General features: G+C 35.1%; 3 protein-coding genes across 3 annotated transcripts; 2 read left to right on the forward strand and 1 right to left on the reverse strand.

The window, feature by feature from the left end:
* Window positions 1–3,126: 3,126 nt before the first annotated feature.
* On the reverse strand, window positions 3,127–6,809 carry LOC116189775 (zinc finger BED domain-containing protein RICESLEEPER 2-like). Its single transcript, XM_031519500.1, has 5 exons — window positions 5,806–6,809; window positions 5,116–5,539; window positions 4,698–5,010; window positions 3,250–3,326; window positions 3,127–3,138 (listed from the first exon to the last, which is right to left on the reverse strand). Exons 1-5 carry the CDS (start codon window positions 6,807–6,809, stop codon window positions 3,127–3,129), a joined length of 1,830 nt encoding a protein of 609 aa, XP_031375360.1.
* Window positions 6,810–12,655: 5,846 nt separating this feature from the next.
* Window positions 12,656–14,944, forward strand: LOC116189776 (receptor-like protein 15). The gene is made up of 5 exons (XM_031519502.1): window positions 12,656–13,019; window positions 13,256–13,408; window positions 13,502–13,633; window positions 13,736–14,853; window positions 14,906–14,944. The coding sequence occupies exons 1-5, from the start codon at window positions 12,656–12,658 to the stop codon at window positions 14,942–14,944; spliced, it is 1,806 nt and encodes a 601-aa protein (XP_031375362.1).
* LOC116189783 (receptor-like protein 56) lies at window positions 14,932–15,918 on the forward strand. Its single transcript, XM_031519508.1, has one exon. It carries the CDS (start codon window positions 15,085–15,087, stop codon window positions 15,859–15,861), a length of 777 nt encoding a protein of 258 aa, XP_031375368.1. The 5' UTR covers window positions 14,932–15,084; the 3' UTR covers window positions 15,862–15,918.
* The last annotated feature ends 10,064 nt before the right edge of the window (window positions 15,919–25,982 follow it).

Raw genomic sequence — 25,982 nt, forward strand, 5'->3', positions numbered from 1 at the left:
CTATAAAGTAGAATATGTATTATTTGCATATAGCCCAACAAAATATATACAAGATAACAAAATACGCAGTAGACTATTACATTAGATGTTACTCGGGAAATTTTTTATATCCTTTTATGATTAATATGAATGTGTATACATAATGAAATCTAATTAGTTGTTTTTTTTTGAAAATTATCATTAATTAGCTACTATTTAGGAAATTTTTTATATTCTTTTATGATTACTTCTTGAAGAAAGCTTGTACACCGTCAAGAATTTCAAGATATAATTTAATATAGTCCAACATATAAATTATATACAATGAAATATAGTCCAAATTATATGCATATATTGCATATATACCGTTTGCTTATATATATATATGTGCATATATATGCCGTTTGCAAGATTATGTATATAATCTATATATATGTGGTTTGCATATATAGATTATATATATGCCGCCTGCATATATATGCATATATAGATGGCAATTGAATTATATTAAAAAATATATGTAGATTATATATACCGATTTGAATATTCTAATCTTTATATATATATCCCACGAAGAATTAGAAATTGAACATAATGCTTGGATCTTTTAAAGAAGGACAACATTCTCGTATGCAGCATGAGCAAAGGTAACTATGACCTCTCCCTCCAATTAAACTTGATCAAGTGTGTTCTAGGCAAGACAAAATTCATGCTCACATGCGATTATAACTGATTTTTATATTCTTTTATGATTAATTATGCAAGTATATACATGATGAAATCTGATTAGATTAATTATGCAAGTGTATACATGATGAAATCTAATTAGCTGCTTTTCAGAAAATTATGATTAGTTAGCTGCTATTTAGGAAATTTTTTATATTCTTTTATGATTACTTCATGAAGGAAGCTTATACATCGTCAAGAAATTTCAAGATATAATTTAATATAGTCCAATATATAAATTATATACAATGAAATATAGTTCGAATTATATGCATATATTGTATATATACCATTGGCTTATATATATGCATATATAGATGTCATTTGCAAGATTATAGATATAATCTATATATATATATATGTGTGGTTTGCATATATCTATATATACATATGTGTGCAGTTTATAGATTATATATGTTGTTTGCATATATAGATTATATATATGCCGCCTGCATATATATGCATATATAGATGCCAATTAAATTTTATACAAAAATATATGTAGATTATGATTTGACTCTTCTAATCGTTATATATATATATATATATCATCCGAATAATCAGAAATTAAACATAGTGTTTGGATCTTTTAAAGAAGAGCAACATTCCGGTGTGCAACGTGAGCAAAGGTAACTATGACCTCTTCTGCCCATTAAACTTGATGAAGTGTGTTCTAGGGAAGACTAAATTCATGCTCACATATGACTATAACTGATTTTTTGTTAATTTATCTTTTCTATTTGTAATTTTGCAGATTTTAAGGCGCTACAAAGATTTATTATATGATGAAGAATTGAGACCTGAAAAAGATACATGAAAAATATAGTGAGATTAATAAAATTGTGAGATGTTGTGAACACAAAGATTAACAAACTCATTAATTTTGACATGATTTTCCTTGAAGAAGAGGTATGTTTGCACTTTTTTACTAAATATATATTTTCTTTAATACAAAATTTGTTTATTTATTAAATTATTACTTATAATGAAATTAGGGTTCATTAGTGTATGCAAGCTTAAGAAAGTCTCAACCAATTTGTTTCGTGAAGGAGACTTATACACTATCAAGAATTTTAATATATAACTACAGCTTCATTGAAATACCGTCTAATAAATGTTGATGTAAAGAGCTATATGTTAGTGGATCAGTTTTGTCCAATCGGCATGAGTGGAAGACTAGTATTGCACTTTTCTTTCTTGGATAGCATTCTTATTCCCTTTTATTATTATGTTTGAAAAATTCAAAAATATTTGTTACCATATAAATTTAAATAAAAATAAGTATGATTTTTAAAATGTTTAAAATAATTACAACAATAATTTCTCGGAAAAATAAAATATTTGTCAAAATATAAGTTTAAGATATGATAAAGATCGCAGAATTATGTTTTATTATTTATATAGCAACCAAAAAAATTATAACCACATATTACAATATAATTAATTCAATATTCATGTAAAGGAAATTAATATATTATTATATTTAATATTCATAACATTTAATCGACATTGCGCGGGAATTCATCTAGTCTGAATTATGTGGCCAAGAAGCAAATAGACTATAGCCTCTAAAGGACTGGACTGGGTTAGTTAAACCCAATCTGAATTAGTCTCGCATGAGTTAGCATGAAATCTCAGTTGTTGACTTCTTATTAAAAGGACTCACTCAGTCTAACAACTCAAAATTTCAGAACTATCCCATCACCGAAGCTGCCCTTATATTGCGCGTCGAACTTTTGCAGTACTGTATGTTGTTGTCCTGCCCGTGGTGGTAGGGGTGGCAATTCGTATCGTGTCGTGTTTATACGTGTCGTGTCTAAACGGGTTCGTGCCATCAAAGTTATAATCCGTACACGACACGATTATTAAACGGGTCAGGTTTCGCATACACGAACACGACACGGTTATATCCGTGTCAACCCGTACACGACACGTTTATACCCGTTTATTAAATCGTGTCATAACAAGTACACGTATACACGACACGATTATAACCAGTACCTGGACACGTTAACACGACCCGTTTATCCGTTCAATCCGATTACCCGGACACGTTAACACGACCCGTTTATCCATTTAACCCGGTTACCCGGACACGGGACACGTTAACCCGAGAAGAAAAAGAATGAGAACAATAACCTGTTTATCTATTTATAACCCGTTTATTGAAACAATGATACACCTAAAAAATTGGAAAGTGACTAGAACAAAATCATTTCCATACTAATCTAATCATACAAAATTGAAGCTCCACAAAGTAATGAAAAAGGCATATAGCATTTCACAGTAATATCCAAAATATTTCTCCTGAAAACTCTGAAAATCCTCCAATCTCTGAAAACTATTCTACTCCATGTTCATAATTATCCATACATAATAAAACCTAAGAAACTCCCAATCTGCCACTAGTAGGCAACAACTTCAAATATACCACTGAAAAACACATCAAATATTATGTCAGCATTGAAAATAGAAATCTTTCATTAGATCAGCTGACAATAAAAGTTCTTGTCATCTTGCGTTGCTCAGCATAATTCCACTAACCAAACCCAAAAACAAGGAGACTACATCTTTTCTCATAAAGGAGGTTGGGGTGAAGGCATTCCCTTGGAACCTATTGCCTGCAAATATGAACTCAAAGCATGTCAGCATGATAAACAGACATAACTTGAATCAAAAGCATAAAGTGGAGATGTAGAATTCAAAGGGCAATAGAAATTTCCCAGTTAAAGAGAACTAATAAGCAAAATCTCAAAATGCTGAACAGAATAATAGGAGGCAAACATAAACAAAATAAATGCTTCAACCTCCTAAGTATACCGACTCTACTCTTCCTCAATTCAGTAGAGAGTTGAGCCTAGTTTATCATGGTTAGCAGCTGTTGAGCCTCAATCTGAATTTCTAAAGCCACAGAGGCTGAAAGTAATTGTAAACTTTGTAAGCACAAAATACAGCTTTCCAGCATAAGGCAATCGTCTATCTTATAATTCAAATGCATCCACTTGAGAGGTAAACAAGAAGTTCTGTCTGGAATCAGGATACGTTCGGAGTGAAGGCTCACTCTTTCTACGAGTGTGAATTGAATTATGAGTATGCTTTTTGTGCATGGCGGATCATGTTACGTATTCAACAATAGAATTACGCAAAGTCAATTCAGCAGCTACAAACCAATCAAAACTGTGACAATGCCTCTTGAAAAGCGAGGAGCTCTATTTTCCTTGTGCTCTACCAGAAAAGAACGGTAACCTGATGAAACTAAGAAAGAGAATTTGGGCACCTGCTTGATTTTAGCTTCTCATCAAATGCCCAATCAAGAGCTCTCTGGGCATCTTCAGTCTGTGGCGGATGCTCGGGGCTGAAAAAATACATGTCACCCTTGCCGAGTAATTTAATAGACTCTTCCCGCACCTTGAACAGAGTAATTCCATTCGCCAATAAAAACTTAGCTGCTGAACTAGTTCTTGCATAACAAAAATGCCAAAAGAACCACCATAATTATTAGCCATATAAATCTTCACCACCTTATAGGTTTGTATGCTAAAGCAATGAACCAGAGCACCAGTAATTCACTTGGCATTTCCTTGACTTGTAGTGTAATATACTAATCAAGCAGTCATGAATGCAAAAGAATTTGAGGTGTTCCATCTTATGAACAACAAACTTCAACAAACAAAATCCAGACAAATACCACAAAATTCCAATTAATTCTCCCCAAGAGATATTCCAATGAAAAAAATCAATAAGAAGCAGTAGAGCTCTACAACTCTTACCAAGAGATATTCCATTCCATGAACCCGTTGATGTTCCTAAGAGGTAATCTCTCCCTTAACTAACCACTGTATTGGATCCTTGAGTTGATGGCTCATCGCTAATATTTAAGTTCATCACATCCTCTGTGAGTTGATCCATGGAAATCCCACAACCATCTACATTCAAAAAAGAGAGAGATTAACAAAAGAACTTTAGAAATCAAATATGAAAAGTAAACTTACCAGCTAATCCATAAAGCCAATCTCGAGAGCACATGAGTGCTTCCACAAGGTCGGGTTTCAAAGAACTCCGATAATGATCGAGAACACGACCTCCACAGCTGAATGCTGCTTCGGAGGCAACCGTGGATACGAGAATGCTCAAAATATCACGAGCAATCCTTGCAACTGTCGGATAACGTTGGGAGTTAATTTTCCAATACTCAAGAATGTCCAAGTCCGTCTTTCTATCGCTCCTTGTCTCATCTAAGTACTTTTCTAGCTCAGACTTTTTCGAAGATGCTGAATACACATTATCGGCATAATCATCAAACTCCTGATAAAAAATTAAAAATAATAAACCAATGACAAACATATTCCAAGCGAAACTGACAACTAAAAATATTGAAAAAGTAATACATAATATCATTAAAAATTTTACCTCCAGCATATCCACGGTCTCGGACTCTTGATGATCCGGCACCACCTTCTCTTTTGATGCAGATGATCGACCCACCTTCTGACGTGCTATATATTCATAAAATGAGAATAATTTGTCTCGAACAGTTTGAAATTCTGAAGATTGACTACCATATAACTTTCTGTAACTCCAATCCACAAACTCAAGTTTATACCTGGGGTCCAATATCACCGCAATCGATAAAATCACTGAAAATTCATACCAGTACTTTTCAAATTTCATAAGCATCCTCAACGACATTGCTCTCAGATCTTCATCTGTCCCATCACTATACTCCTTGAGCAACACATATGCTTTGAAAGTAGAAGGAAAGTATAGATTTGCGGTTGGATACTTACTTCCAGAAAACAAGTAAGTGAGGTAGGACACTCCAGTGACATCTTGCCTGTAATCTCAAAGAAAACCCCCAAGAACTTCTTTATCTTCTCAATCTTCTGCCACTCCAGTGAGGTAGGACAATTTGTATAATTGGAATCACTTAACTCTAGGTGGCAAAATGCACGATGATAATAGAATGCACTGTCAAGCATAAGAAATGTTGAATTTTAACGAGTAGGGACATCTTGCCTCAAGCCTTTCTTCGAATTCAAAGACAAGAGTTTCACACATTCAAGAAATTTTTCTTTTCTAACTTGAGACCCCTTAACATACTTGACACTCTCCCGCACTTTGTCTACTGCAACATCAATTTCTTTTAGTCCATCTTGCACAATCAAATTAATGATATGCGCACAACATCGTTGATGAAAGAATTCACCTTTGGCTAAAAGTGCATCCTTCAAATTCAAATGCGATCTCAACAAGCCCACGAAAGTGTCATTGGCGGAGGCATTATCCAAAGTAATAGAAAATAATCTTCCCTCAATACCCCACTCAGCCAACAAATAGGTAATCTTATTGCTCATTGCCACACCAGTATGTGGAGGTGGCATCGGGGAGAAATTCATAATCCTCTTTTGCCAACTCCAATTTTTATCAATAAAATGTGCGGTCAAAGAGAGATACCCATCAGTAGCAATAGAGGTCCACAAATCAGATGTCAAACAAATTCTACCACTAGCTTCCTCAAGCAAGCTCTTAACCCGTGACTTCTCTTTTTTATAAACTTTCAACACATCAGCCCTTGCAGTGTTTCGAGATATAACAGGCACACGCTCACGCAAATATGAGAATACAGATCTAATCGCAGTATACTCCACAAAGGCAAGAGGCAGATCGTGCATAATAATGACAACAATCAATAACTCACGAAAATGTTCAGGATCAAATGTAGCATTTCTCAAAGACATATCATGATTCATTAGCAGCTGACCAACATCTCGTGTGTCCTTACGAATGCATCTTTCACTATGCTTTTTCAAATTTCTTGTCCCATATTGACTATCACAAATAAAAATAGAGCCACACTTCTTACACTTACAACAGCTCTTACCATCAATCGACTTTTCTGCCAACTTCTCAAAGAATTGCCAAACAGGTGATGTCAACCTTCTTTTTCGCTTGCCTTTCGATGCCCCTGCCTGAGTTCCTATTGCAGTGTCTTGACTCTCGTCTGCATCAAGCTCCACTACATCATCATCTTCGTTTATCGTGGCCATGGATTTTTCCTTCCTAGAGGATTCCAAGTTCACCTCCAAATTATTTTCTGAACTCATTATCCCTAAATAAAACAAACAATGAGAAACTGGTTAAAGTCCAGAAATACTTCAATTTACAGTATTCATCAATATATCTAGAAAGCTCTGTGCTGTAAATAGGTCCATCAACATATCAGTTGTATTAGTGTTTTTTCCTTCCATAACTCTACCATAAAAGATTTTTCATTTACAAGCATATGATCAAAACAACTAGAGGCCCCACTCCATCAGATTAATTATGCACAGATACATTCAAGCTGAAGGACACAGTATCAAGACGACCATTCAAACTTTCGAGATCCAGTATAGGCCTCAAAAACCAGCTTCTGACATGTTAAAAAATGGTTATGTTAAAGAAGCTAGAGGATGCATTCAACAAAGGAATCCCAAATATCTTGAGCCAATAGACGATAACAAATAGAACAGCAATAGGAGAAAACAAATGAAGCTAATGGGGTTTCAGGGGATCATTAAACTTCCACAAATGGCAGATACAAAATTCTCTACAGAGGGCAGATACAAAATTCTCTACAGAGGGCATTCTACAAAATTCTCTAAGAAAAGCCTGGATAACCCCTGCTCGCGATGAATACGCTGCAAGAAAGGATCAGTAAGATCAATACAATCAGAGGCATGTACTTGTGTGTAGTCAAAATTCCTTCGTACTTTATCGTTCTCTTTCAATGGTCCCATGAAATTATAGATATTTAGTCTCATGCATTGTTGTATCCTCTACCATCAATCCGTCAAGTTCTTCTGGTTCGGGCTCTCCCACGGTGCAATGGAGTAAGACTACTATCTGAAAATAAGATTGAGACGGGGAACCCTTCCCATTGTTCATCGAGTCCGAGCTTAACCAGACGATGTCCCTGTTCTTCTAAGGGGAAGAGAGGGCAAGAGAGAGAGAGAGAGAGGTGGAAAAGAGTACCTTGAGCTTGAAGTAGAGCTGCAGAGGGGATCACTGGAGCCGGAATCTCCAGACGGAGAAAAAGCAGAGCAGGGCAGAGCAGTGGAGAAGGAAGATGAAAAGCACGGGAGGAACGGTGAAAGGAAGGGAAGAGGCCAGAGGGTCGGGGTCGGGATCGGGGTCGAAGTCGCGCAAAAGGGAAGAGGCCAGAGGGTCGGGGTCGGGGTCGAGGTCGCGCGGACTGCGGAAGGGAAGAGGCTAGAGGGTCGAGGTCGCGCGGACTGCGGAAGGGAAGAGGCCAGAGGGTCGAGATCGTACGGACTGCGGAAGGGAAGAGGCCAGAGGGTCGGGGTCGGGGTCGAGGTCGCACGGACGGCGGAAGGGAAGAGGCCAGAGGGTCGGGGTTGGGACCGTCGGGGTCGAGGTTGAATGAAATTAGGGTTTGGACTCTGGAGGATCTGGATGCAATGAAGGTCTGAAGGAAATGAAATTAGGTTTGCGAATTGGGAATCGGATGTTAGGGTTACATAAAGGATATTTTGGTCAATTCATATACATAAACGTGTCTAAACGGGTTACACGATTATAATAACACGATTAAACACGTTTATTTAAACGTGATTAATCGTGTACAATCGGGTTACACGGGTTCAACCCGGTAAGACACGCTTATTAATCGTGTATAAACGGGTTGGACCCGTTTAACCCGAATATCAAAAATACCCAATCCGAACCCGTTTAACTCCGTGTCGTGTAATCGTGTCGTATCAAATATTGCCGGCCCTACGTGGTGGGCTGGACCCAATAATGGATGTTTGGCGATGGAGCAACCCAAAGAGCAATGGCAAGCTGCTTCCTGGTTCCACGGGGCTGCCCCTCATCGGGGAGACCCTCCTGTTTCTGAATCCTAGCAAGTCCATTGACATCCCTCCTTCATGAAATAAGCTCTTTCACTATAGATTGAGATCCCCAACTTGCCAAAACTTCAACATAATAGATTTGTTATAGTTTACGAATGGACAATGTTAAACCAACCAAAGACTTCCTGAAACAAGCTAGGATTCCATTTTACTCGTTTCTAATTAACCATTTGCGTCAAGCATGCCCTTACTTATATTATTATAACTCCCATAATAACACCACTGCGTCTATGCTATCTCCGATTTTCAGAAATTGCCGAATTTAAAAAAAAAAAAAGAGAGAGAGAGAAGGAACCTGCATGGCCGCCCAGTGGTAGTTTCGTTAAAAACGGAGTTTAACAACTACATATTGCAACAAGAAGGAAAGCTGGTGGAGGTGTGATGACATGGAATCCATGATCAAGATCTTTGATCAGAGAGGCATGGGAAGAGATGGGGAATCAGCTCCGATCACTTCGATCGGTCACGTCCACAAGTAAATGAGGAACTTGGCTTTGAGTCAAGTAGGGAGCGAAGCTCTGCGGGAAAGGATCATGCTGGACATAGAAGAAAATTTCCTCGAAAACCTTGAGGGACTGGTCCATACAAGACTCATTGGATGTAAAGAAAGCAATTACCTCCGTAAATTAATAGTAAATTGCACTGGTGGTTCAAAATTTTTTACAAATGTTTCAATATGGTACAAATTTTTTTTTTTTGCTATTTGATGGTACAAAATATTTCAAAATTATTTCAATATAGTACAAACCGTCATCTTACTATTGACGCCGTCAAGCCGTCCTTTACAAGATTTTTAATTATTGCACTATCATGTAACTTACGTAAAACATTTTGTACTATTAAATTACAACTTCAAAACATTTTGCACTATCGCCATTGACGCTTGACGGCATCAATGGGGAGATGACGGTTTGTACTATATTGAAACAACTTTGAAACATTTTGTACCATCAAATAGCAAAAAAAACTTTTTGTATCATATTGAAACATTTGTAAAACTTTTTGGACCATTAGTGCAATTTACCCGTAAATTAATGATTAATGTTCGTTTGGAAGTTTTAAACTAACCCTTCACCATGATAATCTATATATAAACAATAGTCGAACTAAATTCTCATGCTGCCACATCATTAAAAAAAAAAACAGCAGAGCTCTCTCACATTGCCAAGTCATCGATTTACATCGAGAAAATTATTATATTCCTATAAAGGAAGGAAATATTCTCATATAGATTGTTTTAAATTTGATTAATTAATTATGTAATGATAGAATATATAAATTATATGTATAGGGAAAAAATATACAGTAGAATATATACATTGTATATTCATCGCCTAATATATAGATTATTTACAATGAAATATAGTCTAATAAGGGCATCACAATAATTTACGATATAAATTATATAGTCTATATTTATTATTGCGGTATTTTAAATATTTTATTTCCTTTTATTAAATTTAGGCATATCTCTTTAATTGACTATAAATAAATGTTTTGTACTACTCAATGTTCATAAAAAAAGAGTTCTTCAACAAGTAACAAACGGTAGTTTCTCAAATGAATGTCATTTCTCCTCCTTTCTTTCTCTACACTCATTTTTTTAATAAATTATCATATGCAGATTTTCTCCTCTATGATTGAATCTCCCCAAGTCCCAATCCAAATTTAAGTGGTAAGGATTTGATGGACCCTATAGATTCAATAAATGATAGGTTCTCGAATGAAGGTCGTTTCTCCTCTTTTTTTTTGTGATGAATTGTTACATGCGGATTTTCTTGACTATGTTTGATAAGAATAAATGGTAGGTTATCGAATGAAGATTGTTTCTCCTTTTTCATTTTTGATGAATTTTCACATGCGAATTTTCTCCATCATATTCAAAGCTCCCCAAGTCGCACTCCAAATTCAAGTTGTGAGGAATTAGATGGACCCTATAAATGCTAGCCTACAATGAGATGGCGTCTCACCTACATAAGAATTTTTGTGTACTAGAGGTGATCCATTTTTTTGTATATATTTCTTAGGAGTTTTGGTCAACAACTTTACTTTTCATTAGGATTTTTGTTACGATATCGATAACTAAATCACATGGAAAAAATATAGTATAAACAATGACATATTAATTATTTTTTATTATTTTGTCCAAAATAATTATTTTCGTAGAATTATTGCATTATTGTTTATTAAGAATTCAAAAATTCCTTATTTTAATATTTAACTATTTCGTAAATAATTTTCTGACAATAATGAGATACTGCATAAATATATTAAATATCAATGTTTGATATTTTGAATTGATGATTATTTTATCTTATTTGATATTGTATAGTTTTGAAAAATCTTGTTTTGCGCCAGACATCATATCCAAGAAATTGAGATTTAATACGTATGATGTTAAAAATATATACTATTTCGAATGTACACTATCCATTAATATTGAATACAAACATATATTATTTCTTATGATTTTATTTTTTATAATCTATAGTAATCACACACACACACACACATATATATATATATATATATCAAACTTCAAGTTATAAAATATTATGAATAGGTCTTATTTTTCTAAGCTAATTTCTTAAATTATGTTTCTTCTTTTTTCCAATTCAAATATATACTTTCCAATTATTTTGCTTTTTTCTAAAATAATATTTTTGGTTATGTGATTCCAACCTAAAATATACAAGGTCGTGGAGGTGCAATCAGCCTATATCAAACTTATTTGTTATCACTTTGGTGGAATAATAGCAATATTTCCCAACACAAACTAAATTATGACAATAGAATATGATAACTATCAATATAACATTATAACATAATCATTTTAATTGAAAAACTCAGAAACATTTCCCGCGCAATGTGTGGTTTTTCATTTAGTTATAATTAATAATTATTATTTGTATTTTTTTGCTTGATTTTACTACTGCTAAGCATCTGTGTGGTTTTGAGCCGGGAAGGTCGATTGCATGCTCCAAGGTTTATCGTCGATCCTGCTAAACATTCAAGCTGAGACGGTCAGATGCCTTCTCCAAATCCACATTGATCAACATAAACCGCCTGCCCCTCTTCAACCGGCTCATAGTACGGATCATATCCTGGGGGACAATTATGTTGTCATGCATATGACGCAATAGTTTGATAACAATCGGATCAAGTTGACTTTCAAAGTTTACCCATTCCACACGCACAAGGAGATTCAAGTTCAGCAAACAAATTATTGAGTTTATGACCGAAACGTAAACATCAACTTTCACTAAGTCACTTTCAATTAGAGGCAAGTGGACGACCGTTTTCTACATACCAAGACAAAACACGGCAAACCGAAGAAACTTCATATCAAATATCCTTTTTCTCTCATCTGCTTGTCTGCTCCTCGACGCTTCCATGAATGGGATTGCCGGAAATTTATATAATTTAACTGCAAGGTCGTCTTTTTTTTTTTCCTTCCAGATGTGTAACATGATATCCGGAAGTGCAACGGGCATCGGCTAATACAGCTCAAGCCGGGTTGCCCATGAAGAGGTAAACTTTTTTTCATTCACCAAACTAGAGCCTAAGAGACCTCATTTAAGAGGAACGAACCGAACATCTTGAACCAACTCATGTTGGTGAATAAATTTCTTTTTTTTCTTTTACACTCCCGTAAGAATTAGAAAGGTATCATCTTCGGACGAAAAAAAGATTGCACGTTTTTGTTTTAAGTGGAAGAGTTCAGCAACGTGACACTGAATAGACCAGGTGTTTTCCCCAATGATACATAGTCAAGACAAAACTAATTAAGTTTTGGACGAACGGCATAAGTTGCTACTAAATTTCCTAAGCATATATTTGCCCACGGAAAGTTGTATTATTGCGGAACGTTGTAGCAATTCTGACAACAGAAAACAAAGGTCCGTGGGGGTCATCATTTTCCTTGAAAGTGCAAAATCACTGCCCAGTATCCAAGCAGCATGAATGAATATATAAGTGCGAATGAATGAAGAAGAATGAGAAGGCAAGTGGAGAGAGTTGCATATAATTCAGGCGATATGGTTTTACATAAGTCATTTGCATTGGTTACGCAGCTAAGCGCTTTGTTGTTCATACTTTTAGGATTCTGTGGGAGTGGAAGGTTGTCGTCAGCGTGCATCGAACCAGAAAGGATTGGGCTGATGAAGCTCAAAGCCGCCTTCAATGTCCCTAACGGGTCCGCAGATCCGTGGTGGCGTGACGATAAAGGTGATTGTTGCAAATGGGAAGGTGTTTGGTGCAACAACGTCAGCATGCGGGTGACTATGCTCCTGCTCAATGATACACAAGATTCTCGCCTAGGCCCGTGGTCTCTTAATGCCTCCTTATTCCTCCCTTTTGAGGAACTTGAAGTACTTGACGTGGGCTTCAATCAGCTAACTGGTCTCTCTCTCTCTCTCTCTCTCTCTCTCTCTCTCTCTCTCTCTCTATCCCCCTCTCGTTGTTTCTCTGCACGCTTGAGCTAGTTTGTGTCTCTGTTTTTGTTTTTGGCCAAGACCACTCGAGCTAGTTTGTGTGTTATGTTTTCAAGTATACTTCTACTATAAAATATAGTATATCAATTGCTACTGCGGACTGTCGTGAAGTTTCTTCTTTTCTTTACTTTCTTCCATTGGCAGGTTTTACGGAGACGTTGAGATTGAAGAGATTGCAAGTGTTAGAATTGCGTACAAACGAACTAACAGAGGTCCCCTCCTTGCATGAGTTGCCATCCTTGAATGCATTGTACTTACAATTCAATTATTGCCTGAAGAACCTCTCCCGTCTTGAAGGTGCATACTGAGTACTGCACCAATTAATCTAGTACCAAAGCGAACCCCTTTAATTCTTTCATCCTTATAGTCAAGCTTCTATATATATAACAGGACTGAAGCTGGAGGTGGTAGATGTCTCGTTCAATCATTTGGCTGGAGATAGTCTTTCAGCAATTTGGAGCATGACATCCCTTAAAGCCTTGTCGATAGCTGGCAATCAATTGGGAGACTCAATATTTCAAGGTAACTTATCTGAAAGTTATCCTATCTTAGCGTAGTTTTCCAAAATATTTCAGATTCTCGAGTTTATATCGGACTTAAGACTTGCAAAATCTATTTGGACAGGCTTGTGTCAGTTGAAGGGTCTTGAAGAGTTGGATGCTTCCTATAACGAGTTTGTAAGCAGCATTCCACCATGCATTCAGAACATGACCTCACTCTATGCAATCGATCTTCATCGTAACCATTTTGGAGGGAACATCCCTTCCTCCCTCTTCGCTAATCTCAAGTCACTGCAAGACGTGTCTCTGTCCGGGAATGCTTTTGAAGGGTCGTTTTCTCTCGCTGCATTAACCAACAACTCTAGGCTTGAAGTATTTGATCTCGCCAACAATTACCATCGTTTGAATATCACAACAGAGGATCCTCTCTATGCTCCTTCGGCTCAGTTGAAGATCTTGTGTTTATCTGACTGTGCACTCAACGAACCTCGTGGTGTCATCCCTACCTTTCTACGGGACCAACACGAGCTAAGACTTCTTGATCTCAGCCATAACAACATGAGCGGAGCTTTTCCATCTTGGTTATTAGAGAACAACACAAAACTAGAGGCCTTAAAGCTTTCAAATAATGCCTTCTCCGGAAGTTTTAGTTTCAACTCCTCCACTGCAAGCAATGTTGACATACAGTTGATTGATGTGTCGTCAAATTTTATAGATGGAGAACATCCCATTTCTATCGGTTCCTCCTTTCCAAATTCAGCTTTCATCAACATGTCCAGAAATCTTATTCGTGGGGGAATCCCTTCTTCTCTGGGCGACATGAGGTTGTTGTCTTGCCTAGACTTGTCAAATAATGATTTCATCGGAGAGCTGCCAGAGTCATTACTCTGCAAGTGTCAACATCTCGAGGTTCTAAAGTTGTCGAAGAATAATTTGCTAGGTTCAGTACTTCCAAGAACGGCCAACTTGACAAAGTTATATACTGTGTCTTTGGAGAACAACCGATTCTCGGGAGCGATTTCTCCCGGGTTGCTTAACAGCCCCGGCTTACATTTTCTGGACGTAAGCAGCAACTTTATGTCAGGGACAGTTCCTAGTTGGATCGGAGACTTTGAAAGCTTGAAGAATCTTATGTTGACGGATAATTCCCTGGAAGGTCGTTTGCCATTGAGCTTTTGCAAATTAAAGCTAAAGTTCCTGTGCCTTGCTGCTAATGATTTTGGTCCCACGATACCTTCATGTGTAAATGTTTCAGGGCTATTACATTTAAGCTTGGTGAGCAATCACCTTACAGGACCTTTTCCACAGTTTCTACGGGACGCCTCATCGATAGTGACATTGAATCTCAGAAACAATGGATTGTCGGGAAAAATTCCTCGGTGGATTAGATCATTTTCAAACCTTCGGGCTCTTTTACTGAAGGGAAACAACTTTGAAGGTCTGATCCCTCACGAGTTGTGCCAGGTAAAGAACATGAGCATAATGGATCTATCAAATAATAATCTCTCAGGAGCCATTCCATCATGTTTGAATTATCTTGATTTTGGGAACCTAAGAGTGCTCGGAACATTTAGTACGCTTTCTTTTTCGACAGCATCTCCCTCTATGATATATAAGTTCAATTCGAAGGTTTCATTCTTCGTTGAAAGTGCTGTCGAAAATGCTTGCACGAATGATAAGTTAATAGAAGTGCAGTTCATCTCCAAGAGCAGGTTGGAATCTTACAGGGGAAATATCCTGGAATACATGTCTGGGCTAGATCTCTCGTGCAACAATTTGACTGGTTCTATCCCACGAGAAGTTGGATACATGATCAAGCTTCTCGTATTGAACCTTTCAAATAATCATCTCATGGGCCCGATTCCAAGCACATTCTCTGGATTGAAGCAAATAGAGAGTCTGGACCTTTCATACAACAGGTTGAGTGGCAAAATACCACCGCAGTTGACAGAGCTCTGCTTCTTATCGATCTTCACTGTGGCTCACAATAACCTATCGGGGCAAACACCTGAAAGGAAAAACCAATTTGCCACGTTTGATGAAAGGAGCTACGAAGGTAACATCTTCTTCTGTGGGCCGCCATTAGAGAGTTGCAATACTTCGGGGCAGTCTCCGCTGACACCACCAATTCCGGATCAAAAGGAAGACTACTCCTTCAGAGATGCCTTCGCATGGAGCTTTGCGGGATCATATGTCGTCGCATTCCTTGGAACTGTGGCGTTTCTCTTCATGTTAAACTTTTTTCGATAGGCACACCCCCTGTTCTTATTGATAGGCAGATTGTATGTGATGGAGAAGAGCTCTCCTGTATGATGGTTTAATGTATTTAGGAAGTGCCTTTTTGCGTATGGCCATATATTTTTAAGCTTCCCTTCTTCAGATCAATATGTGCATCGGGAGACCCGTACAGTTGCTTTCTATTCATATCCAGGACCCTTCCCAAAGGCCTCCCTCATCCTTAAACTAGTTGATCGAGAATCAACAACATCTGCCCAAAAGAACTGAGAGACTCCATTTCGATTTCCAGTTTCAGAGCATAATTCATTCTTTTCAATCCTATAGGTAAATCAACCTTAGGATTCTTTGATTGCTCTTAAACCAACGATTCGTTGCAGAATGCAATATTCTTTGCAACAATAAAGCCCTGATATGGGTTCGGACCTTTGATGATTTAAATATAGACGTGTTTCTGTTCTAAGAGTATGGACAACTATTTGGGAACTAGAAAGTCCAATCCTAAAAATGCATTATCATTGGGTCCTTGCGCAATTCGTTTTCTATGTGAGTTCTGGCAATATCATACTGGTGTTTTGACGGAACAGAGGTTAAATTGGACGTGTGATCCATTCAGCTTGTCCATCTATGCACTCTCTTTTTTTTTCCCCCGTTTTTGTGGTTATAAGAAAGGCTGTAGACTTAATACAATATATTGTAGGGAAAGCAAAATAGAACATGGAAGGCGTATAACTGAACTCAGGACCTATTGGTTCTGCGGACTTGCCACCTTTGCTCTTCTTAATTAGGCATCAAAGCACTTCTACAAATTTTTTTTTTGGGATAAAAGGAATTATATGTTTGGGGACAACTACGGATCAGAAAGCTAATTTGTCCAAAAATTGATTGGTAGCATACCCTTGTCCATGAATAAATACAGGTCACATACCCATTGTTGACTTTTATTTAACTAGGAGAATATGCTACGGAATGTCCTATATATATCTCTATAGATTCCATGTGGTAGACCGTACGTGGAATCACAGGCTCAAAAAAGAAAACAGATTAGGTGCATTCTCGCGTGTTGCACTGTTGTGCGAAAAACTCAATAGAATGTAATTAATTCGATTTCTATTTAAAATATATTTTAATTTATCAGGAGAACTTCTTTTTTCAAGTTATTTTAATATTTTATTTGCAATAGATGAAATTTTCTTATCTTTTCAAGAAAAATATTGTATATCTTCTTGACATACTACATATATAGAATATAGAAATGCCATCCCAATATCATACATACACAAAATGTAAAAAAAAAATGTGAAGATATAGTAATAGAAATGGAAAATGCACAAACCTCTGATTAAAAATTAAATTGTATGAGCAATTAAAAAGACGTTTAACCACGACATGAGGATTTCAAAGAAGTGAGTCGTGGCACATTTATATATAATATATAATAGAACAAGTTTAACGAGATTATGTCATGTCTCATCCAAAGATTTACAAGATGGTGTCATATGTCAAGCCCTCATGTCTCTATTTATCAAAATTTCACTAATTTTCTCTAACATGTTTAATACATTAGTAATTAATGCACAAGTAAAAAATTGATTTATACGGATAATATGTTTATATCAATTCAATTTACTAAAATTATTTTCATTTTTAATTTTTGATTTAACAAGAAAAATATATGTTTGCCAAAATATCTAGGAACTTTAAAGTTCCTATGCCAAAATTATATGCGCTTAAAAAATAAAAAATAATAGGACAAATTACACAAAAAAACCTAAGTTTTGTAAAACGTCTCAGTTTTGTCATAAATTTTGTTTTGTAACAATAAAAACCACATGTTTTGATAATCATCTCAGATTTGACCTCGCGTTACCATTCTGTTAAGTTTGCCGTCTATTTGCCTATGTGACCTTCACGAAACCCATAAAGTTTACACATCATCTGATAAACCATATGATTTTTTTCATTACATACCAAATTTATTATGAAATTGAGACTTTTTTGAAAATTTAAAATTTTTTATTTAACCTATCTTATTTGTTTATTAATTTATGTCTGAAGTTAACAGTCCACGTATGCAAAATTGAAGGAATTTATAACGGATGTCATTTTTGAGACAATTTAGAAAACTTATGGTTTGTTTTGTTACAAAACAAAATTTAGGACAAAACTGAGACGTTTTACAAAATTGAGGTTTTTTTTGTGTAATTTTCCAAAATAATAATACAAGTGAGTTGATCTAAGAGTTCGTAAAATTTACTAATAAATATATTTTTCGGAATTTGATTAATTAAAAGTACTTTCTTTTCCAATTTTTAATTTTACAAATGCTTTATTATATTCTTTAAATTGTAATAAGGTTTTTCAATTTAAAAAGGATTGTGGAAATATTTTTCTAAAATTTTCACAATAATTGAAATTATGAGGGAGTTTGAAAAATTCTAAAACTATTATAAGTTCTATATTATTATTAAATATATTTAGAAATTAAAAATGATGCTAAAATATATTTTTTAATATTTTTATAAATTAAGGTATTAACTAATTACTTTAATTTTAATTAAAATAATTTTATCCGTGTAATTTTACTCATCTTATTTAAAATAATTAAGTGAATAATATAGTTTTTTTTTTATGTAAATGAAGTATTTGATAGAACAAATCTAATACAATGAATTTAACATTCTTTGTTCATCGTTATCTCGACGATTTTCCAAGAGTTAGCTGTACTTTTATAAAATAATTAATATATAATGTATAATAAATTATATAAATTTCCACCTTGAATAATAGTTCCGCAACGAGTGAGTGAATTGGCTAGTTCTCATATATCATCTCAAATTTTATATATTATAATTTATGTCCGTTCTTAACCCTTAAATTAACGTTATGATGTACCGTTAGCTTTCCTTGATATTGTTTTATTTATATAAAGTACTGATTCTAATTTCTAACAGTAATAATGTATATATACTTTTATGCTACGTTATTCATTAGTTTCTAATTATTAATAACTCGATCTAGAAAGGTTCAAATAAGAACTTCGCTAACCACGAGCATGTTGCTCATTGACAAAAGAAATCCGATTTTGAAAAATAATCTAATAATAGCATGATAATATCAATGGGATTTGGAAAAACCTGAAAGATTTCAACTAGCCTAATCGACATGATACGATCTTATTCCGGATATTCTATTTTCTACTATAAAATATATAATCTCCAATAATCTTTCTCAAGATGAGCATATTGCGCAGCGAAGTTGTTGTCTTGTGCGTACTGACTCTGATATTTGAATGTTGAGTAGATCGAGTATGACAATGGCATGGGCTCCTCCGACGATATTAAAAATGAATTGACTTTGGCTCTTTTGCCTGACAATTATCAACAGGGACGGAACCAGAATTTTTGTTCAGCCAGGGCATAATACTATACGAACAGATACAACATGTATATAACACGGTTAACTTTACAACAAAATAATCTTGAAGAGTTTTTACATTTGCAGGAAAACGCAAGGGCAAAACTTTAAAAATCATAATTTCTAGGATAAAATAACAGAGAATTTTTAATTCTAGGGGGGCAATGTAGGGACAGAATTTTAAAACTCATAATCTGGTATCCAAGTTACAATCTATATATATATGAAAACAAAGCACATCCTAAATTCTCACGCCATCACATCATCAAAAATAAGAAACCAAGTTCTCTCGCTTTGCTACTTCATGACTTATGTATTAAGGACCAAGTGCGCCAAACACGAGGCAGACAAAGGGAGAAGCAAAGGTAAAAATCCTTTTTCTTTGAATTTGCACTCGCCTAATAAAAAAAATTTTTATTTTCTTTTGAAAATTGAAGAAATCATTCTTTCATACTAAAATCATGTTCACGTGTAACATACTTGAATTTTTGTACTTTTCATTAACTTTTTTAATATATGATATTGTAGATTTTGAGGCACTACAATGGTTTATCACATGATAAAAGAATTGGGCCTTGAGAAGGATAAATTGACAATTGGAGTGAGATTGATAAGATTGTGGGATGTCATGAACACAAGGACTGATGAAGTCTTTAGTCTCGACATGATTTTTTTTATGAAGGGATATGTTTTAATATTTTTAACTAATTATAATATTTTGAATTACAAAACTTAATTATTTATTTAATTATTATTATTTCTAATGAAATCATGATTCCTTAATACATACAAGTATAAGAAAGTCTCAGATCGATTTGTTTAGATCGTTACTTCATGAAGGAGGTTTGTACACCGCCAAGAATTTAAAGATAACTACATACAAGGAGATAATTTACTTGATATTGATTATTATTATTATTATTATCATAGTCTTTGTTTAGGATAAATTTTTCATATTAATTCGAAAAGACAATCTTTTTTAGATATATACTAAAATATTATTAAAATTATTAGTTTCGTTCATAGTTGAGTTCTAATAACGTGTTAAAAAATCTTATACATGAATCTTTTATTGCTTCTTTTATAATTAATTATGCAGTAGAATATATAGATTATATATGTACATAGCCTTAGAGAAGATATACAAGGGAATAAAATATATAGTAGACTATATATATACATTACGTAATATATAGATCATCTACAACCAAATAGAGTTAAACTTATATATAGAATAGATAACATATATTATATAATAATTTGCTACCGTATACATTCAACTTAAATATATTATACAAATGATAAAATAGATAACTTGTGCAAATATATCAACGTGTGCGTATGTACTTTCCTCATTTAATAAAAATCAATACATCCCCAATAACCAGTATTATCTTAATCGGATCGGATGATGAACTAGAAGGAGTATGGGTTCATGGGTTTATGAGTTCAACCAGGGGTTAGACGGACCGGACTGCACATTTAATTAAAATAAAATAAATATTCATATTATTAAAAATTATGATAATTAAGATATAAGTATGATGATTTCAAAGAAATATAAGGATAGTGTAAGAAAATATCTATATTTAAAATTTCTTACTCTAAAATAAATATTAAATTTTAATAAGAACTTAAAAGTATAGTTAAAAGAATAAGAAGTTAGTGGTGGCTTCATTGGCAGGAGAGAGACTGCGGCAAATCACTCTGCTCCACAGCACAGCTACTCTGCCTAGCTAATCTTCCTCTCTCTCTCTCTCTCTCTCCCCCTAACGCCTCTTCACGAATCCCTCAAAAGTCTGTGCAGAAAGCACCCACCCCCCCATTGTTCTCCCTCAAAACAATAGAGCAACAAGACAAATGCCCACTTCAGCCTCCTTCTTAAGGCAGCTGAGCGGGAAACCCCCACCAAATTGACCTCCAAGAGGTGGGCCGTCGTCGGCGGCAGCAAACGCTTCAGCTCCTCCAACACCAACAACCTCCCCTGCGGTTGCGACCAGAGCCTCACCCACATGGAGAGATTCACCTAGTGCGAGCTTTCATCTTCCCCAATGGTGAGGAAAAAGGTCATGGTGGTGGCGGATCGCACTTCCCGTTCCAAGCATGCCATGATCTGGGTGCTCACCCACATCACTAACAAGGGCGATCTGCTTATTCTGCTCCACGTTATGCCTCCGGGCTCAGGCACAACGTCAGGCACCGACTCCGACTCTTCCTCCTCCTCCTCGCCTTATTTGGCCAACTCCCTCATAAAATCTATAGAATCAGCTGATTCAATGGAATTTTACTCAAAAATTGGCCGGTTCAATGGGTTTGACGGTTAAAATTTGCAACTTGGACTTTTAGGCAGATCGGACCAGATATGGTGCCAGTTCTCGATCCAACCAATCAAATCGGTTGGTCCGGTCCGATTCTGATAACGATATATATATATATATATATATATTTATTTATATATATATATATATATATAATGGAACATACATACAATCTTCACTTTAGAAATAATATGTTTGCAGTGTATTTCATATATTTGTGACTTAGACTATTATTACTGATTATATATATGTCGTATATATCATATAGTGGAATTTAGACTATTATTTCTTGAGATAAAAAATTTCATTATATTGAACTTTTTATATTCGGAAAGTACTTTATTAATTGTATGACATTTGCACTATATATATATATATATTGTACATTTGATATACTAACACCAATATCTTACACCAATTTAGTCGATTCGCTAGACTTCACAAGTATTTCATTAGGCTTCGTTAGGTTTTCTCAAAATCCATCATCGTCAAATTCATCTATTTTTTTTATAAAAGTAATTCGTTTAGAAAGTTATCTTTTTAATGGATGTTAATTTGTTTGGTGCGTTTATTATTTGTTTCATGAAAATTTTTCTATATCATTTATTTTTTAATCTTTGCCTTAATAGATTTTGAGATGGTACAATGGCTTATCATATACTAAAAGAATTAGGATCGGAAGAAATAATGAAATTATCAATTTTGATATGATTTTCCTTGATAAAGAGGTATACTTTGCGTGTTCGACTAAATATATTTTTAGTTAATAAAAAATAAATTATTACTAATTTATTGTTTATAATGAAATTAGGATTCATTGATGCACGTAAGTATCATTAATGATTTCATGATAATTAAACTCCCATCGAAGTATTATCAAGTTAATGTTGAAGTAAATATATCGTTTTTGCTTAGTTCATGTGAATAATTTTTGGTAATTTATTGATGTTATTGACATGATTTTTTTTTCGGTTACAAGGGAGGCCTATGAGCCTAGTGCATTGAAATAAAAATCCTAAATATCTAATAAAGAGACACGGGTAGTCCCACTGGGTATCGAACATAAAACCTCTTGGTCACCAGACGAAAGGTGTACCACTGTGCTATTTCCTCTCTTGATTATTTATTGACATGATTCATTCGGTCTTAACTGCATTTTATATATGCATAACATGTAAAATTATTTAGATTAGTAGTAACAAAAAATTATGCAATTGCGATCACGCAACTAGCGGGTTATCAACTAGTTACTATTACATTTGGAAAGTAATCTCACTCCCACAAGAATTACCTTCTCCGTCTCATCCTCCATCTATTTCTGCACACACTAAAAGAGAATCTAGATGGGTCTGCCTACAGGATCCTTAATCCATATCCAATGGCTTTCCAATTGCACTTGTTATATGGCTAATGCGAGTTTGGTTAGACATGGACAAGCATGTTCAGATGGATTTTTCTCAGAAAAAATGGGTCGAAAATCCTTACTTTTTCTAACAGATCCTTTTCACATATCCAAAAAAAGAAATCTATTTTTTTGTTTAAAAGTTTTGGTTGGAATATATGTTTTAAAAAATAAAAATCAAATGAAAAGGACAGGTGGCGGTCCAAAATGGATCAATTCGACCAGGAGCCCCCTTGGTCCAAGTCCAACATAATTAATTCTGTGCAAATCAAAGTCAAATCCCTCCATTTTGAGGGAAAATTTTACCACAGTTAGCTAAAAAACTACCATAATTGTTTTTTTTTCAGCTGTTAATATTAGGGTTGATCCGGCCCTTACCAGAAAATTCACCCCTTGATCTATGACTTTCAATGTTTTTTACTACGCATCTTCTCGACGACGCCTGATCACACTCGTCAACAATTTGAATATGCTTCGATATCAAACGGGATAAATCTACTGATTCAATCAAATAAATAAAAATTTAATTTATTAAAATAGAAAAGAAAATATAAAGAGTAAATTAAACAAATTTTGATCTATTGTACACTCTCACTCCCTGCTTCAATTGACAAAATCAAATCAAGCCCCCAATTCTTAAAACATAAAAAAGACATGGATCCGCTAATTGAGACCGAATTAGCAAATCGAATCCCACACCCCTCTCCTCTCTTATTCTTCTTCTTCTTCTTTTTCTTTTTCTCCTCCCTCCTTCCTTCCTTCCTTCCTTCCTTCCTTCCTTCCTGTCTTTGAAGACCCACAAGAGACCAATACAATCTCAAAAACAGGTAGAGAAGTATTATATTATATTATATTATATTATATATAGATATTGCATTTGATGATGCAAAGAGCACAGAGATTGATGCAGATGGGGTTGGTTGGGCTGAAGGGAAGGGACGATGGAGAGAGAAGAAATGGGGAAAAAGCAAACGGGGCAGGGGAAGAGGACTGAAATTGTCAATGGAATTTTAGGGATCGGCGGGGATGGGCGGGCAATCGGAGGAAGCCGGTGCCGGTATTAAATAGAATTGTGGATTAAATTTTAGGGATTAGTGGGTTGATTTAATTTAGTCGATTGAAATAGGGGATGAGAACGTACGAAGATATCAAATTTTGTTTAATTTATCATTTGTTATTTATTTTTTAAATAAATTGAATTGATATTTATTTGATTGAGTTGATAGATTTCGTCTGGTTTAATATCGAACCAGATTTGAGTCATATTTGAGTACGAACGAGCGTCATTGAGAAAATACGTATTGAAAATATTAAAAGTCAAAGATTGAGGGTGAATCTTCAGGTAAAAGGAATTTGGACATGTGTACGGCCTGAATTATGAAAAGAAAATAGTCACGGTAGCTTTTTTATAGTCAGCTATGGTAGCATCACTCCCATTTTGAATGACCAATGTGTAATCCAATGCACAAGGACTTCTAGTCTAAATTTATAATTTTATTATTTATTTTAACCTTTTCCCAAATTCTTTTATTTTTAAACCTATTATTTTGTATTTATGTTTATAGATAATATTTATTTAAAAAATTTTCCATCGGATTTATATTTTTCTTAGCATAAGTTCCATTGAAAATTCTTTCAGAAATTTTCTTCGGCATGATTCTGTGATGGGGTCCATGCTGTCTGCTCCCATCCTTGAGACGATGTCGGCTACACCCTCATCCCAGGGGTTGGGATCGCTTGATGAGGCCCCACCCTCGACATTGAGAGATCTTTCCCCAACATTGGGATCTCTCAATCTTGAGGGTGGGGGTCTCGGCAGCAGCTCCCACCCACTTGGATAAGGTCGTCGACACCATCTGAGCTCGTCGTCGACCTCATCCCTAGGATTGGCGAGCCAACGGCGATTCCCCCGCACCCCAACACTGCCAAGAGCTGTGCTTGACCAGCATTTTGTATTTTTTTAATTTTGTATTTTTAATTTTTTTAAAATTCTAATGATCTGTCATAGTCGTGCCAGCATTAAGATTGAATATTTACGTCCACATCAGCTATAAAATAGAAATATTGAAGACATGATACATTTGAAATTATATTATGTTTATATTATATTATATTATATATATAATGATTTCAGGTCCGTTGACGGGAGGGAGTGGGTGGAGTTTTCCCACTCGCGGCCCCCATTCCTTTCTTCTTTTTTCTTTTGTAAGTTATGTAATTTTATTTTTTCAAAATTTTTCCCTTTTCTTTTATGTTTTCAATTTTGATTCGGAAAATGCACACTATCAAAAGCTTCGACTGTAAGGTCGATACGTTATGCATTTTTTTGTGTTTTTATATTCAACCCCAATAAAATTTCACCTAATTCGGTCAACATGGTAAGTGATGGAGAAATCGAGAAGACCATATGATAATTCTAAAATACAATTAAAGGTTGTTGGACTGAAACTGAAGAGTCATTTCGTGCTTAGTTTTCTGAGCCGTTCTTGCATTAAATAGGGTCGAATAAGATGTCATTGGAAAGCCCTAGAAGTCTAGTTTTCAATGCATCAAATTGTTCGTAATTTGGAGTTGTCTAGGAAAAGTTATCGTCATTTTCGTGAGTTGTGTCCAGAAAATACGAGAAGATAGAATTAGAGTTAATAGGGTGTCTAGGGAAGCTAAAAAGTCCTTGTGTCCTTATTCTATAAATAGGATGATCGTGTAAGAATGTGGGCAAGTCATCTTTGAAGTAATCAAGTTATATTCTAGAGTAACTCATTTTTTGAGTTGTTCTTCTCTGACTTCGAATAACTTAGGTGGATTCCTAAAGTTTTTCAAGTCGTTCGCTCGTTGTTTTGGGGGCTTGATCCTCTCTTCTCTCCTTACCGTCATCAGATTGGTATCAGAGCTCCGGTTCTTTCCATGGTTGGACGTCGTCATCGAGGTGCAAACGTCAATGTGGTTCCCGTCAAGCGTGATCTTCGTGATGTCGAAGTGGATGAGTTGAGGAGGCAAGT

The sequence above is a fragment of the Punica granatum genome, unplaced genomic scaffold (assembly GCF_007655135.1).
Source record: "Punica granatum isolate Tunisia-2019 unplaced genomic scaffold, ASM765513v2 Contig00018, whole genome shotgun sequence".
NCBI lineage: Eukaryota > Viridiplantae > Streptophyta > Magnoliopsida > Myrtales > Lythraceae > Punica > Punica granatum.

Coding starts and splice junctions, on each gene's coding strand:
- LOC116189775 (XM_031519500.1), bottom strand. CDS start 6,809: ATGAGTTCAGAAAATAATTTGGAGGTGAACTTGGAATCCTCTAGGAAG. Junction 5,540..5,805: donor AAAGTGCGGGAGAGTGTCAA/GTATGTTAAGGG, acceptor TTGAGATTACAG/GCAAGATGTCACTGGAGTGT. Junction 3,327..4,697: donor TTGGCTTTATGGATTAGCTG/GTAAGTTTACTT, acceptor TCATATTTGCAG/GCAATAGGTTCCAAGGGAAT.
- LOC116189776 (XM_031519502.1), top strand. CDS start 12,656: ATGGTTTTACATAAGTCATTTGCATTGGTTACGCAGCTAAGCGCTTTG. Junction 13,634..13,735: donor GGGAGACTCAATATTTCAAG/GTAACTTATCTG, acceptor CTATTTGGACAG/GCTTGTGTCAGTTGAAGGGT. Junction 14,854..14,905: donor GTCCCACGATACCTTCATGT/GTAAATGTTTCA, acceptor ATCACCTTACAG/GACCTTTTCCACAGTTTCTA.
- LOC116189783 (XM_031519508.1), top strand. CDS start 15,085: ATGAGCATAATGGATCTATCAAATAATAATCTCTCAGGAGCCATTCCA.